This window comes from Notothenia coriiceps, unplaced genomic scaffold (genome assembly GCF_000735185.1).
Source record: "Notothenia coriiceps isolate Sejong01 unplaced genomic scaffold, NC01 NC01_scaffold00024668, whole genome shotgun sequence".
Classification (NCBI taxonomy): Eukaryota; Metazoa; Chordata; class Actinopteri; order Perciformes; family Nototheniidae; genus Notothenia; species Notothenia coriiceps.
The window spans coordinates 2,866,171-2,880,841 of record NW_011357369.1 but is presented as its reverse complement, the minus strand read 5'-3'; the positions used below and the strand labels follow the sequence as shown (position 1 = coordinate 2,880,841).

General features: G+C 42.5%; 2 protein-coding genes across 2 annotated transcripts in view; both read right to left on the bottom strand.

The window, feature by feature from the left end:
- Positions 1 to 7,758: 7,758 nt before the first annotated feature.
- matk (megakaryocyte-associated tyrosine kinase) overlaps positions 7,759 to 14,671 on the bottom strand; it is a 634,871-nt gene continuing 627,958 nt past the window's right edge. The window contains exon 13 of the mRNA XM_010782946.1: positions 7,759 to 7,768. Coding sequence (XP_010781248.1) covers positions 7,766 to 7,768 — 3 coding nt within the window. The 3' untranslated portion in view covers positions 7,759 to 7,765. The remainder of the gene's footprint in view (positions 7,769 to 14,671) is intronic.
- LOC104955662 (dynactin subunit 1-like) overlaps positions 7,992 to 14,671 on the bottom strand; it is a 6,903-nt gene continuing 223 nt past the window's right edge. Inside the window, exons 2-22 of the mRNA XM_010783046.1 lie at positions 14,341 to 14,545; positions 14,167 to 14,245; positions 13,874 to 14,033; positions 13,585 to 13,689; positions 12,770 to 12,961; positions 12,555 to 12,671; positions 12,307 to 12,459; positions 12,015 to 12,169; positions 11,749 to 11,917; positions 11,551 to 11,619; positions 11,178 to 11,390; positions 10,826 to 10,987; positions 10,509 to 10,640; positions 10,301 to 10,426; positions 10,042 to 10,184; positions 9,787 to 9,953; positions 9,235 to 9,353; positions 8,960 to 9,155; positions 8,815 to 8,888; positions 8,641 to 8,730; positions 7,992 to 8,516 (exon numbers count right to left, since the gene is read on the bottom strand). Of these exons, the coding sequence (XP_010781348.1) occupies positions 8,379 to 8,516; positions 8,641 to 8,730; positions 8,815 to 8,888; positions 8,960 to 9,155; positions 9,235 to 9,353; positions 9,787 to 9,953; positions 10,042 to 10,184; positions 10,301 to 10,426; positions 10,509 to 10,640; positions 10,826 to 10,987; positions 11,178 to 11,390; positions 11,551 to 11,619; positions 11,749 to 11,917; positions 12,015 to 12,169; positions 12,307 to 12,459; positions 12,555 to 12,671; positions 12,770 to 12,961; positions 13,585 to 13,689; positions 13,874 to 14,033; positions 14,167 to 14,245; positions 14,341 to 14,545 (2,964 nt within the window). The 3' untranslated portion in view covers positions 7,992 to 8,378. The remainder of the gene's footprint in view (positions 8,517 to 8,640; positions 8,731 to 8,814; positions 8,889 to 8,959; positions 9,156 to 9,234; positions 9,354 to 9,786; positions 9,954 to 10,041; positions 10,185 to 10,300; positions 10,427 to 10,508; positions 10,641 to 10,825; positions 10,988 to 11,177; positions 11,391 to 11,550; positions 11,620 to 11,748; positions 11,918 to 12,014; positions 12,170 to 12,306; positions 12,460 to 12,554; positions 12,672 to 12,769; positions 12,962 to 13,584; positions 13,690 to 13,873; positions 14,034 to 14,166; positions 14,246 to 14,340; positions 14,546 to 14,671) is intronic.

Genomic DNA, 14,671 nt, shown 5'->3' with positions numbered 1-14,671 from the left:
ATATGTATAGATATGTATGTATGGTCACATGTATGTGTATTGAATGTATATATGTATGTTGATATGTATGTACATGTGTAGACATTTGCTTTTTCAAACAACCCCTGTGTACTTTTTCGTTTTTATTTTACTTTGACTAATTTTGTTTGCTATTTCATTTGTCACTTTCGGGTCTCTAAAAATATATGATTTGAAAAACTGTACTTGCACTATAATGTGACCCCAAATAAATAAAGAATAAAAAGAGCTACAGTTATTAGGTGATCTGACAAGCATTCAGTTTGAAGGAGTCCCTTAGTGTAAGAATATAAAAACTTTCAGTGTATCAGATAAACAACAAAAACTAGTCATACAGATCCAGGGTCAGTGAGTGTAATCACATTTCCTTTCACCTCTTGTTGCCAAAGTATCGCTGTTCTGATCTGGAGCACCTGGGACCCTCAGGAGAGCGGCACGAGCAAAGTGAGATGTTATCATCGCTTATACCGTGGGCCGTGGAGATACTATAATAAAAGCCCCTCAGAATCAGACCGGGAACTGTGTGTGTGTTTGTGCGTGGGTGTCCAAGTGTGTATCTGTGGAGGAAGGGGGCGCACCTTCCTCTTTGTCTGAGGATGAATGAGAGTCAGTGCCAGGCTGGAGTGTTGCTCAGCAGTCACTCCTCTTCACTTCACCTGCCACAGGTGGCTCTTTCATCTCCCCGTCCACACTCCGGCTCTTATCTGCCCCGGAATCATGACTATGGATGTCTCTGTTGAGCCTCAGTTCTAATGGGTGGAACAGGGAGAAACAAGTGCTGTATTAATGAGCGCACATATTGTGGTAGCAGTTTGGGCTCTATGCATATGCATGACCTATTTTGTGAGTTAATGTGACACATGTAATGAGTTGAGAGGCCCTCCCCAAGATTCCCTCAAAGAATATATCCTGAACCGTTTGCAGTGAAGCAACTGAAACGGTGACTTTGATTAAATGTATTATGTCAACAGATTTCACATAACTGTATCAGGTTAGTGCAAATAAATAATATTACCTTTAAATAAAAAATATTAGGTTGAACTTAATATTATTGCTTTCAACTAACCTAATACAGTGATGTGAAAGTTAGGTCAACGTTTCCCTTTTTTCAGTGCCTGAAAACAAAATGAGGATGTTCCTAAAACATTCATAAACAAAGAACACAAGTCATATAATCTTTACTGCGTGAGGGGGAGTTTATTTATATCAGCATCTGGGCCATAAAAGGCAACCGCCTGGAATTTGAAAGATGAAAGCAGCAATTAGTAATTCATTGTTTTACGAGATGAGCTCATGGCTGCTCTCAGGCTCTGTGGTCCTGTGCACACTGAAGCATGGAGCTGCTGGTTATTGTATGTCAAGTGAAGCTGAATATGGCAGTTACAGCACGGCGATAATCCACGTTTAAATCTCCTTCATAAATTCTGTGGGCAAGTCAGGATTTGAGTCTTTTTTTGGAGGACATTAACTTTAAGTATCCTGCTGTCTGCATGATTTACCTCTCTAAGGCAACCCGGTGAAGCCACTGTTTCCAGCGGGGAGTGTTGAATGTTTCTAGGAACAGGAAACGTAGAGGGCTTCTGATTCCCTCTGTAACCAGGTCTCAATCATTTCCATAGCAGCTGCAGATTTTATGCTGTTAACAATCGTTACGTAAACACAGCCCTTGGTCCATCTGGATGAATCAGCAGCTACGTATATGTACATGCACGAGGACACTGTAAAAGAAGTTCCTGCTGCAGCTCTGTGGGTCAGTTTAAGTGTTTTGGTTTTACGATGAGCAACTTTCACTGTTCCCACCGTCCTCATATCCAGCAGCACCGGGCCGCCTTTAAACTGTCTGTACTCCCCCTGCCCGGCACCAAACAGCAGACACACACTGTTAGAAAGACCTGGGTAACATAGTGGAACAGTTAGCATCTCACAGGGCCAAAACAGACCATTCACCAGCACAGTGAATATACAGTGGGGCAAAAAAGTATTTAGTCAGCCACCAATTGTGCAAGTTCTCCCACTTAAAAAGATGAGAGAGGCCTGTAATTTTCATCCTAGGTATACCTCAACTATGAGAGACAAAATGAGAAAAAGAAATCCAGAAAATCACATTGTCTGATTTTTAAAGACTTTATTTGCAAATTATGCTGGAAAATAAGTATTTGGTCACCTACAAACAAACAAGATTTCTGGCTCTCACAGACCTGTAACTTCTTCTTTAAGAGCCTCCTCTGTCCTCCACTTGTTAACTGTATTAATGGCTGTTTGAACTCGTTATCAGTATAAAAGACACCTGTCCACAACCTCAAACAGTCACAGCTGTCAAAGGACACCAGAAACAAAATTGTAGACCTGCACCAGGCTGGGAAGACTGAATCTGCAATAGGTAAGCAGCTTGGTGTGAAGAAATCAACTGTGGGAGCAATTATTAGAAAATGGAAGACATACAAGACCACTGATAATCTCCCTCGATCTGGGGCTCCACGCAAGATCTCACCCCGTGGGGTCAAAATGATCACAACTACGCCGCCAGGGACTCAAATCCTGCAGTGCCAGACCTGTCCCCCTGCTTAAGCCAGTACATGTCCAGGCCCGTCTGAAGTTTGCTAGATAGCATTTAGATCAGGGGGTGCCCACACTTTTTTGGCTGGTGAGCTACTTTTGAAATGACCAGCTCACCGATGTCTACCAACCAAAAATAAAATCCCAAATTGCAAGGGTTGCTGAATATCACGTTTTATTTATACATGGGATAACTACATGGGCTGCAACAAACGACTAATTTGATAATCGATTAATCTATCGATTAATAAAGCGATTAATCAACTATTCGGAATATTACTGTATGCCTTGCACAATTNTCTTATGACCTTTTTGACCATATTAAATGCCATTTGCTGCCTTTTTTCCCAAAGAAATTTTTGTCTGGGAGCGCAAAACATTATTTCATGATTCTTGTAGTCTTTTAATAAGAGTTTGTTATGTTAGTTGTTATATCAGATGTTTTTCTCAAAAACTACAGTTTTTTTTTTTGCATTACAAAACAGCTATTTATTTACTTTAACTACCATTTAACACACAGAACAAAAGAACATCCTATAAGAGGAGAAGTTACAAATACATCACACAGGCCTACTTTATATTTAATTTTATAACCAAGCACTCTTTTTCTTTGTTTTTTCGATTTTTGGGGATGTTCCTCTGCACATTTTTGAAGGAATACAAAATATTATCTAAAATGGCCCAACTTTGAATAAACTAAAATCATATAGCTGCACCCTATAATTAAAAGTTAAAGCTACGGGTATGTATATGAATGCGAGAAACCAGCTCGAGTGCGCTAGAATTTGAAAATACACAACACCTTGGAGAAAGTGATAGGCCCTCTCTTCTAGTGTTACTGTTCTTACAGAGTCCCGTCCGTCTCAACACAGTTTGTTCACGATTACTGGCGCACATGACTCAATTGGTGATGGGCTGAGCGTAGATTAAAAGTGGTGGTCCACAGATGGAAGTGCTGATCTATGGGAAGGGTAGTGCATCCATTTATTTTAGCCGGTTGCCGGCTTAGGGATGATTTAGGTCGTCTTTCTTTTGCTTTTTACATGCGGCTACGGCTGGCCAAGTGAGATTTACATATTTTGTATGTATTGTATGTCGTCAATTAGCATTTAATAATATTCATTGCATCCGGGACGTTAAGAGCATTTTCCTGGAATATAACGAAAAAGTGTTTTCTTGAAAATAGGATATTTACATACGCGCCATTGAATTAGGACTGATATGATTGTTGTCACCTGTCTTCCTCTCTCCTCTGTTGTTTAATCCTGAGTACGTAAAGGCTGCCAGCAGCCGTTGACCAACTTATCTCTATCATATCGTAACATACCGGTAAACCAGCAATCGTTTTGCCCTGTGAAAGCATATTAACTGCCTGGTCCACACAGAATTATAATCCTGTGTTCCTCCGGTACATTTTCTTTGATTTATCCATAGTCCGCTCATCGAGCTGGGGGTAAAAAAAACAACACCGCAGGAAAAGGCCGCCTCGCGCGGTTGATCACTTTTGTAGCAGGAAGTTTACCCGCATATTTTAGTGACCTACATAAATACTCGTTGTTTGTTTTTATTTATGGTGTCACAGTTAACCTCCAAAATACAAAGCGATAACCATTTTCAACCGTGCAAAATATATAAATCTTACAAAGATCTTTATTTTATTTTCCTTCTTTATTTGGTTGGTCTGAAGCTCAAGGGAGCCAGAGCAGTAGTTGGCCTTTAAAGGCGCCTTGCGATGTGGGATCGCGGGGTTGCCGACCCCTCTCTAAAAAGCATCACAATTAATATGTCAGCAGTTATTTTGCAGTCAGAAGACAACAACATAGCAAAGTGTTCATATTTTCTGCATATCCATTCGCTTTTCCGCATAGATCGAGTGAAAACAATGAGAGCTACCACCACGACAACAGCAGGAGTCCTGGAACGATTCCTTCTTCCCTTTGCTACATGAAACAGAGAAACATCCCACCACCACCGCCGCTCACCTGTCCTAAACAACAGACATGGACAGTTTAGAAGCGGTAAGTTTGCTCGGCTGATGTAAATGTGGCAGAAGGGCACAAACGCTGTAGCGGTGTTTTCAAGACCAAGTTATCGCTCGAGGGTTTTTCAGATCTAGCGTTTAGAAACTTCACCAAAGTACTCTGTCCCCCCGTCATTCATATGTCCCTGCAGGTTACCAATCAGGCCTCCCCACCACCTTGATCCCCTACTCACGAGAACGCACCATCAGTACTGATGAGGAACAGAAATGAATGTTGTGGTGGTATGAATCACTCAAGCGCCATCTACGCTCCCTACACCCAGCATCAGACCCAACTGCAGGCCAGGGTGGCCAACTACTACTGGAGGCAGGCGAGAGAGTTTACAAGATTAATTATTTCAGATCTTTATCTTGCATTGTACATTTGTTACATTTTATGCTGTCAAATTCATTGGCTATGAATTTGATTTAAATACTTTTTCCATTTAAGAGATTTTATTACTTATACTTCTTCTATTAAAGTTGATGCTATGATTTTCAAGAGCTCTATTCTGAAATTACAATTAATCACTTATATACAGTGTCTTTATTCCATTCCCACTCGGATCCAGTATGGCATAATTATTTAGTTTTATTTTTCTAGGGTTTCGTACGGGTGGATTTGGAAATCCTTGAAATATGTACTAGGTGTGTTTCAAGGTTTGAAAGGATGCTTGAATTGGTAAATTGCCTTTACTTCAGTTTTTAGATAAATAGATAATAAAGAGTCGGAGCGCGCTTTATTGCTTCGCTTTTACATAAAATAGCTCATGCTCCGAGCCTTCCGCCAATACTTTGTTTATTTGAAAACAGATGAAGATACATATACTGGGTCCCGGACCCTGTCCGTTGTTATCTATGGATTACTATCGCCTTTTACTTTCATACTTTCAGTGGAGGAAGGGGAGCGGTTCGCTGTGGAAGAGCAGGATGCGGGTGTGAGGTGCCTCTTCTTCCCTTTACAAGCTTCAAAAATGTTGTATTATTCATGTGATATTTGGCAATAACAGTTCCATAATTCTGAAAGGCGCATAACATCCCGAATAAAGCTATTTTTTTTACAAATCCACGTTTTATTTGTTAAATGAGCCTTTGCGACTTTTGACTGATTCCGATAAAGCGTCACAAATAATTAACTTTTTAGAAGGAAATAAATAATATACAGATTTCGGAATTCTGAGGCTCTGAGCCCCATTTTTATTTTTCCTCCACTGACGGTAAAAAAACGGCCCAACATTATACGATTTTAAAAAATAACAATAATCCGTGGCTTTGATATTGAGTAAGAACATGTTTTTATGAACCACACAGCTTCCGGTTCTCTTCCAGGACCGAAACATACTACCAAATAGAAATACATTGCTTTTTAAAATGTTCCTGCGACACGAAAAAACGGGGAAATCGTGTTGGTGACACGGAATCAATAGATCATACATTTATTTCGTGAAAATAGTTAAAGTAGCGACAGTAAATAGTAGTCATTGTGCGATTGGTCCATTTCAGAATAATTTACAGTTGCAAAGAAAAAGGTATGTGAAGACCCTTCGGAGCTACCTGGATTTCTGCTTAAATTGGGTCATAAAACAACTCAACTTTGGTTGTCCATTCTGTCCCACAGAATATTTTTGTCAAGTAAGTTGCTGTGGACACATCCAGGGTGGCTCTTTCACAAACTTCAAACGTGCAGCAAATGTTTTTTCTGGACAGGCAGTGGCTTCTCCGTGGTGTGCCTTCCCATGAACTCACTTCTTGTTCAGTGTTTTAGTATCGTATGATTCGTTCAACGATGAGATGTATAGCAGTGCCACTGAGATGGTTCTTTAAATCTCTATCTGACACTCTAGTGGATTCTTCTGCGTCACCTCATTGAGTCATTTCTGGCGCTGTGCTCTTGCAGTTCAGTATCTTATGATCAGGACGGCCAGCTCCTAGGTATGAGTGCGAACAGTGCTGAACTTTCTCCTTTTATAGATCAATTTGTCTTACCGTGAACTTCAGGCTTTTAGAGATACTGTTGTAATCCTCTTTCAAGTTTATGCAAGTCAACAACTTCTTATATCGGTAGGGTCTTACTGAGTAGCTCTCTTTGGTGGCGAGGCATGGTCACATCTGCCATTGCTTCTTAAGAATAGCAAATTCAAAATGGTGTGCATTTTTTAACAGGGCAGCTTTAACCCAACACACCTCCAATCTCGGTTCTCATCTGATTGGACTTCCAGGTTGACTGACTCCTGACCTCCAATTATCTCTTGAAGAAGTCTTTACGCCTAAGGGTTCACATACTTTTTCCACCCTGGCACTGTGAATGTTTACATGGTGTGTTCCAATAAAAAACATGAAAACATATTGTTTGTGTGGTATTAGTCTTAAGTAGACTGTTGTTTGCTATTGTTTTTGACTTAGATGCAAGATCAGAACACATTTTATGACCAACATATGCCAGAAATTCCAGGTAATTCTAAAGGGTTCACATACTTTTTCTTGCAACTGTAGATATGTTTTATAATGATTGATCATTAAAGTGTTCTCAAGGCTGCCTTGGCAGTCTCAGCAGCTAGTTTGAATGACTTTGTATACTGCAGGGTAGCTTGTGAATTTACTCCAGGTGGAACTAAAGTCTGATTTAACATCATTCATCCACATCTGTAAAGTAACTAAAGGTATTAAATACATGTAGTGGAGTAAAAGTACACCATTTACCTCACGTTTACTGGCAACCTAAAAGTACCTCAAATAGTAATGTATTGAAAAGTTATTTGGCTGATTGTTGTATATTGGCTCAGCCAGGTTATATGGGATGCCCAGTGTCCCGGTGGGTCACTCATTTTGAAATATTAAACTTAGTTTTTTTTTCATGTAGAATGCAATTATGAAACACATTTGGTTGTTTATAGCATAAAGAACATCTGATTTGTGAGGTAGGGAAATAATCATGAGTATCTGGATAGAACAGCTGTAAGATGCACAAATTTGACTTTGGAAAAGGTGTAAGAACCCTGTATTTTAGGCCTTAAACACTTTGATCTGGAAATAAGTGATTATATGCAATCACAGGAAACTGCTTTGGATCAGTTGGACCAATCCACTAACAAATAATCCTGCCAGGTTTAAAAAGGTATTCACTTTAGTACAACATCTTTGGATCTTAGACTTAATTATACCATGCTTTGTTTACTGATGTTTCTACTTTATTTTTTTTAATGCATCTCTGATGGTGCTTTTCCATGATCCTTTGGAGACACACCATCAACATTGTTTGAGTGTTGGTTGCATAAGCGTGTCAGTAGCAGAGGACAGCTAGAATACTCCACAACTCAAACATCTAGTTATCTGACACAGATGCCCGTCAGATGACATCCAGGTATAATGTTTCATAAATGTAATTACAATAACAATGTTTCTTGGTCTGAAGTGAATTGCTTGCTTTTATTGTCTGAATTAATACAAAGGGAAACTATCAATGGCGGCAAGAACAGTAAAAATGATGTTGCCAGCTTTTCCCACTAAGTTAGTGAAACATGCATAAAAACATGACACCTTCATTGTGTGACATTCAGAAGTCGAATCCATTCAAAACATAAACATCAGTTTTACGTCACTTTAAAGTAATTGCTGTGCCTCAATTTCATTAGTGCTAAAGTCTTAACATCGGAAATAATTTCATGAGAATCAAGACAAAAAAAAAGTGGATAAATAGGTGAATGTTGAAGTAAAGTGAAAGTTGGAATGAGGAAAAAGAAGAAGAGCACTTTTTCGATGTGCTGTGGGCCAGTGGGCCGTTGTGTTAGGCCATGAGGAGGCGGTGCACTTTGTGCAGCTGCTGCTGGGACAGGACGAGGCGGTGCACTTGTTCCTGTCCGCGGGTGCATGGGATGGCAACACGCCCTACAAACACTGTTCCCCCCTGCTTCTCTTCCTTGGCCTAGGAAAAAACACACATGTAGGTGAGTAAATGTGACATGTGTAACTGCTATTTCTTGAAATATTAAAAGCTCCTGACTAGGACAACAATCACTGATTGTGATTGTGTGTAATGCAAGGTTTACCTTCACAAAGGAGGAGACGGGGAAGGTGGCAAAGTCGGAGGAAGCCTTAGCTCCAGGGTTATGAGAGATGACATGTTCAGCTACTTCTCCCTGAAAAAGAAATGTGTCAATGTTTATTAACGCCTGTCAGCTTAATGACATTGTGGGGAGATTAGTTGATGCTGATTTTGTCACCTTGAGTTTGTCCAGAGCGTTACTGAGGTTCTGCAGTCGAGCCGTCTGCTCCATCATCTGGGCGCCGGCACTCACTGGAAGGGAAAGAAGGAACATGAACCAGACGCTCCGCACAGGAGAGGAAAGTATAGAGACTGAAACACACCTGCTGTCTTCCCGGTGATGTCCACCACCTTCACCTCTGAACTCAGCTTCAGAAGGGTTGCCAGCAGTTGGTCGGTCCTGCGGTAGATGCCTGTGTTCAGTCCCTCTGGTGGCATGGAGCTATCTTTGGAAGCTTGTGGTAGTTTGGCAGGGCAGAGGGGAGGCAGGGAGGCCAGCTGGGCTCTCATCTTCTCCGCCTGTGAGAAATAAATACTCTTAGTCAATGTTACAGTTGGCATAATACAACTAAATAATACTAACTTCAACACAAGTTACCTTGAGTCTGTTGTTTTCATTCTTGAGGTGCTTGATTCCCAACCTCTGAGCTTCCACCTGCTGCCGGAGCAGAGGAGAGTCCACCACCTGCACCGATCCTGCCATGGATGGAGGCAGACCTGATGGAGAGAGAGAGAGATTGGAGACACATTTAATCCCTACAAATATGTTGTTTTTATTGGATTATTTGGATTGTACACTTATAGGTTAGCTTTTTGCTCATTAAAATGAATGGGTGCTTTTTGTTATTTATTCTTCAGTTAGATTTTCCTCTTATATATAATTATCTTATCTGTTTTTCTTCTCTTTTTAATTTAGTTTATTCTCCTTAAATTGAGTGGAGGCCCTTTCTTTTCTTTCCGTTACCTGGATTGTATGCATTCTTATGTGTAAAGACTATTTTTGGGATGAGTGTCTGGAAGGAAATACACATTTACTGGTACTCTGAGTGCAAAACATCTCATCCGCTGGTTGAAAAAGCTTTTTAAAAAGGTTCAATTAAAGGACATCCCAACACTATCAAAAACAAGACATTTCGGTCTTGAAATGTACCTCCTGCAGATCCCTGAACAATGTTGGCAATTCCAGAGGCAGCTGGGGCTCTCAGGCCTTCGATGGTCATCTTCGATTGGCTGGTAATACGTTGCTTCAGCTCCGCCTTCTCCGCCTCCAGCTGGTCGATGTCAGCCTGCAGGGCATCCATGGTTTCCTCAAACTCCCTGAAGAGAAGGATACATGATGGTGAGCATGCAGGAAAGCAAGAAGCGCAACTAAGCTGAAAATATCTTCTGTCTTTATCGTTCATACTTTTCTTTCTTCTTCAGCAGGGCAAGGTTCTCGTCCAGTTTGGTCTGAATCTTCTCCACCCGTTCATCTGCGTCTTTAGTGGAGGTATCCAGCTTCTTCTCCAGCAGGCTCAGACGGACACTTGCCTCACTCAGCTCCTCACCCTGGGGGAGAGAGAGGGACAGACACATCAGTCTGATAGTCTTTTTCATACCGCAGACATACCTGTATGAAGTCACTTCGCAGGGAAATGTTTAGTGTTTTTTTTAGGTGGTGTTACCTTGATCTTGAGGGACTTCTTGACTTCCTTGATGACCATCTCTCTGTCTTCTAGTTTCACTCCTAGACCTTCAGCATCAGTCATCTCAGCCCTGACAGTGGCTGCTCTTGCTTCCACTGGAAGAGTCTGAGGACAAGATCAAACAGTAAGAACTGGGACAGGGAAGGCCTGATGATGTGATTCATCAAAGAGCAAAAGTGACAGATACCTGGCCCTGTGGTTTGTCAGCATCGTACTCTCCCTCCTGCATGGCCGTAGCCATCTTGTTCATGGAGGTGATGACGGCGCTGCAGGACTGACGCAGACACTCTGTGCCGTTCAGGCCATGAGAGCCATACACCTGGGGGAAAAAAAGGTGAGATTTAAATAAAACAATAACACAGCTTAAACCTACCACCTATGTCTATTTGTCCCAAAACGACAACACTCAGTACACAGGGCATAGTGTTTTTAAACAAATGCCAAGAAACTCAATCTGTCAGCAACAAATGGCCCATTGTTGGTACATGATTATAGTTGAGCTACCTGCTCCACAGCCTTGCAGGCGATATCCTCCAGTTTGAGAGCGTTGAGCCCCTCCTGTTCTGCCACCTGAGCCACCATCTGAGCTCCAGCTGCAGCCACCTCCTGCAGCACAGCCACCACACGGGTGTGCTGGCGCCTGCACTCCGTCAGCAACTCAGATACCTCCGAGAGGAGACAAGACATGTCAGTCAAATATATACTGTGGATCGATCCTTTTGGTGTCAGCTTTAGAGCTCCAATGATCATTACATCCTAAAAAGGAACCTTTCTTGCTCTTCTTAAACCCACATTGAGCTTTACTTTCATACAGCCATTTGTGTGTTTTAACTTCTTGTCTTTCTGTATCCCATACCTGTGGTCCAAAATTGAGAGCAACAGGTACTCCAACAACATCTGTCCCGGGCATGCGACGGCGGATCTTCTTGCAGAACTGTTTGATATCAGAGCAGGAAGTGTCCAGGTCCTTCAGAAGGACAGCAAAGTTGGAGCCCTCCTGACCTGCAGTCAGGAACGCCCGCAGACGAGCCACCTCCACCCCCATGCAGTCCAGGACACTCTGAGTAAACTGGAGGTGAGAGGAAGCGATTAGGGACGTATCCAAACATTAATTCCATTAGACATGGCTAATAGATGTTCTTAGAGGGAAAAGTTCTCTGTACTGGGAGTCAAAACGTGTCAATCTTTATAACTTAAAGGAAACACGCTGCTGATGAAACTTGAAGTACCTTAATGTGGTCAGCCAGCTGCACTGTGCAGTCTTCAGTGTGATCTGCCAGATGGACGCTGTACAGTTGCTGGAAGATAAAACAACAGTGAGACATTTTATGCATAAGAAAATCAATTGCACTGTTTGCCTTGAGTTTGATTGAGCCTGTTAGAAGACAGACAAAGTAAGTTGTTAATTATATAACCACATTCCTTACCTGGTAGTACTTGATGGCCTTGGTGAGAGGTTCCACCTGAACGGTCTCATCCAGCTGATCTTTATGCAGCAGGTCGATGAAATAGTCCAGAGAGCGCTCATGGAAGCTCATTTCAGAGTAGAGTGTACCCATGCGCTTAAAGACCTCCACGCTGCAGGTATTCAGAGCCCTACAAATCAGAGAAAAGAGCAGAACACCCAGATTGTGTTACCAACTTATCACTGCAACATATTAAGAAGTTATTATATATGTGTTGCTGAGCTTACTGTTCATATTTATGCAGAGTGGCCTGCAGCAGGCTGAGGGAGTAGACCAGTCCTGAGGCAAAGCTGCGCTGATCTCCTGGAGGCCCCCGGAGCCCCTGGGGCAAGTTCCCGTTCAGGTCAAACTTCTCCTGGGCCTGTTTACTGATCAGCTCAGCCTGTCAGGTAAAACACATACAGAAGCATTCATTATAGAAACTAACTAGGCACATCAAATCCACCAGAGTAGTTTTTTTCAATCATCATCCACAATAAAATCGTACATCTCCCATTCCCAACAGACATAGCTTCATACCTTGCAGATGAGCCGGGGGATGAGCAGAAGGACCAGAATACAGTCGTGATCTCCCCCATGACGGAGGAAGGAGTCTGGCATGAAGGAGGTGAGGAGGGACACCTGTCTGTTCGACTGAGCCACCTCCATTTTCCTCAGCTCCATCTCAATGGCCTAGGAACACAGATCAATAGGCAGATGTTGTCAAATGTGTTGAACTGGTCAACTCAACCTTCCTAGCAGCAGGATAAAACTTGACGCTTTCCTACCTTAGCATAGGCCTTGGTCTCTGCAAACTTAATCTTGAAGTCAAACAGTTCAGCAGGCGGTTGTTGAACTTGTTCAGCATTTGCATTCTGCTGGCTGATCAGCTCCCTGTTGGCATCCTGGAGGGGAACAAAGGGAAATACAGTGTCAGGGCATTCCTCATTCAACTAACTGATTATTTCCTTGAGTGTTCATGTTCCCCCTCCTCTCCACCCACCTGTAGGCTGGTGGTCAGATCTCGGTATTTGTTGATGGTCTGCTGGTAATCAGCTACAGTCTCCTGGGCAGCCTCCACCTTTTTTTCAGCCTCTCTGACCTTTGCTCCGCTCAGATCCACATGCTCCCTCAGCTCCATTTCCGTCTCCCGGCCGTTCTCCTGGAGCTCATCGTTCATCTCGTTGATGGCCTCCTATAGTCACGGGGAAAAGTAAAAGGTCAGCAACGTGTTGATTTAAAAAAAAAAAAAAAAGGAGATGTTGTTGTACTATTTTGTGGCTACTCATGCCATTATGTTGGTAATTAAGTGAAATATTTTCTACACAAATTTAACATTTAAATCCAATTGTGAATACTTCCATAGTGTAACGACGAGACGCCGCTACTAGAGCTCACGTGGACATCTGGATATAATCATTGTACTGTGTGGGGTATATTGACGACAACTTCCCTGTTCCCCATGTATGTTGTTGCTGATTGTGTGCACCTGGGGCCCTGGGTTGTCTCCTCCCCTCTCACCTGTTTCTTGTTAGTGTCTGTGTATTTAAGTGTTGTTTCTTGTAGAGTGGAAGGGTGTGTGAGATCCTGGTGGCTGCAGGCTGGGCTCACGTGAGCAGCAGGATTGAGGCTGTGTGTCATATGTTCATAAATGCCCACACCGGGTTATATTTTTGGACGTTCTGCCCCTGCCTCCTTGCTTGGTCGGGCCGCTCAACGGTCAGTCTCACACATAGTATGAACATTTTGTATTTGTAAAAAACTAAAGTAAATAGGTTTTAATACTTAAGATAAGAATCATGGTGCCGGTGTACACACCAAATCAGTGACGGTTTCTCTCAGCTCTCTGACTTTCTCCTCCAGGTCGAGGTTCCTCTCCGTCAGGGTCTCCACCATCTCCTCTGACCCCAGAGCAGCATCCACCTGGTACATGCAAACACAAGCATACGAGTAGTTACATTTACAGAAAAGTCTGTTATTTTTGTAATATAAATGTGTCTCAGCCTTAATCTTATTTATAAATAACTATTAAATCCCTCTACTTTAACCTGAAGAAAGCCGCTTCAAAAACATATTCCTCCATTTTCTTGCTTCTCGCCGTCTTTACCTGCTCCTTCAGTTCGTCGACTGTAGCCTCCGCCTGCTTCACATCTTCCTGCAGCTTTTCCTTCTGAGTCCTAAGAGTCTCCAGCTCAGTGTTCTTCTTCTCCATCTGCTTCTGCAGCTTCAGATGCTCCTGCTTCTCTGAAGTAGACAGGTCCCGCATCCTGAGGAGAAAGGGACATTTGAATGTTTTTATTGCAGATCTTATAACCTTATATGTTTTAGGAACTTCCATTAACAACTGCTTTGTTTATATTTTCACTTTGATCAAAGCTGCTTTTTTGACATTTCACTGACCGAACCAATGCCTCCTTCAGTCTGCTATTCTGCTCCTCCAGCTGTTTGACATGGTAACTCGAGGCAGCTCCATCTGACCCTGCAGGAGGAAAAGACAAAGCGCCACAGTTAATAGAAGGAAGGAGAGACACAGATATGAAATAAAGAGGCCTTTGTAGACTAGTGAGTCCAAACCTTTCTCTGAAATCTCATGTCTAAGGATCTCCAGGTCCATGGAGAGCTCCTCCACCTTTTCCTTCAGCGTGTCCACCTCCACTTGCAGCGACTCTGACCGCTCTTCAGCCATCTCTTTGTCCAGTGTTGCCATCTCTATGGCGTCAGCCGTGTCTGACATCTCCTCCATGTAGTGGTCCTTTGACTCCTGTGCCTCCCGGGCATCCTGAGGGACAACATGAGAGAGAACACTCAAGAACAGGGGTACTCAAACTTTTTTGTTAAAGGTCCACTTGTGAATCTTATATAAGGTCAACGGTTTGGATCAATGCCAGTAAAGTCCCCCCCCCCC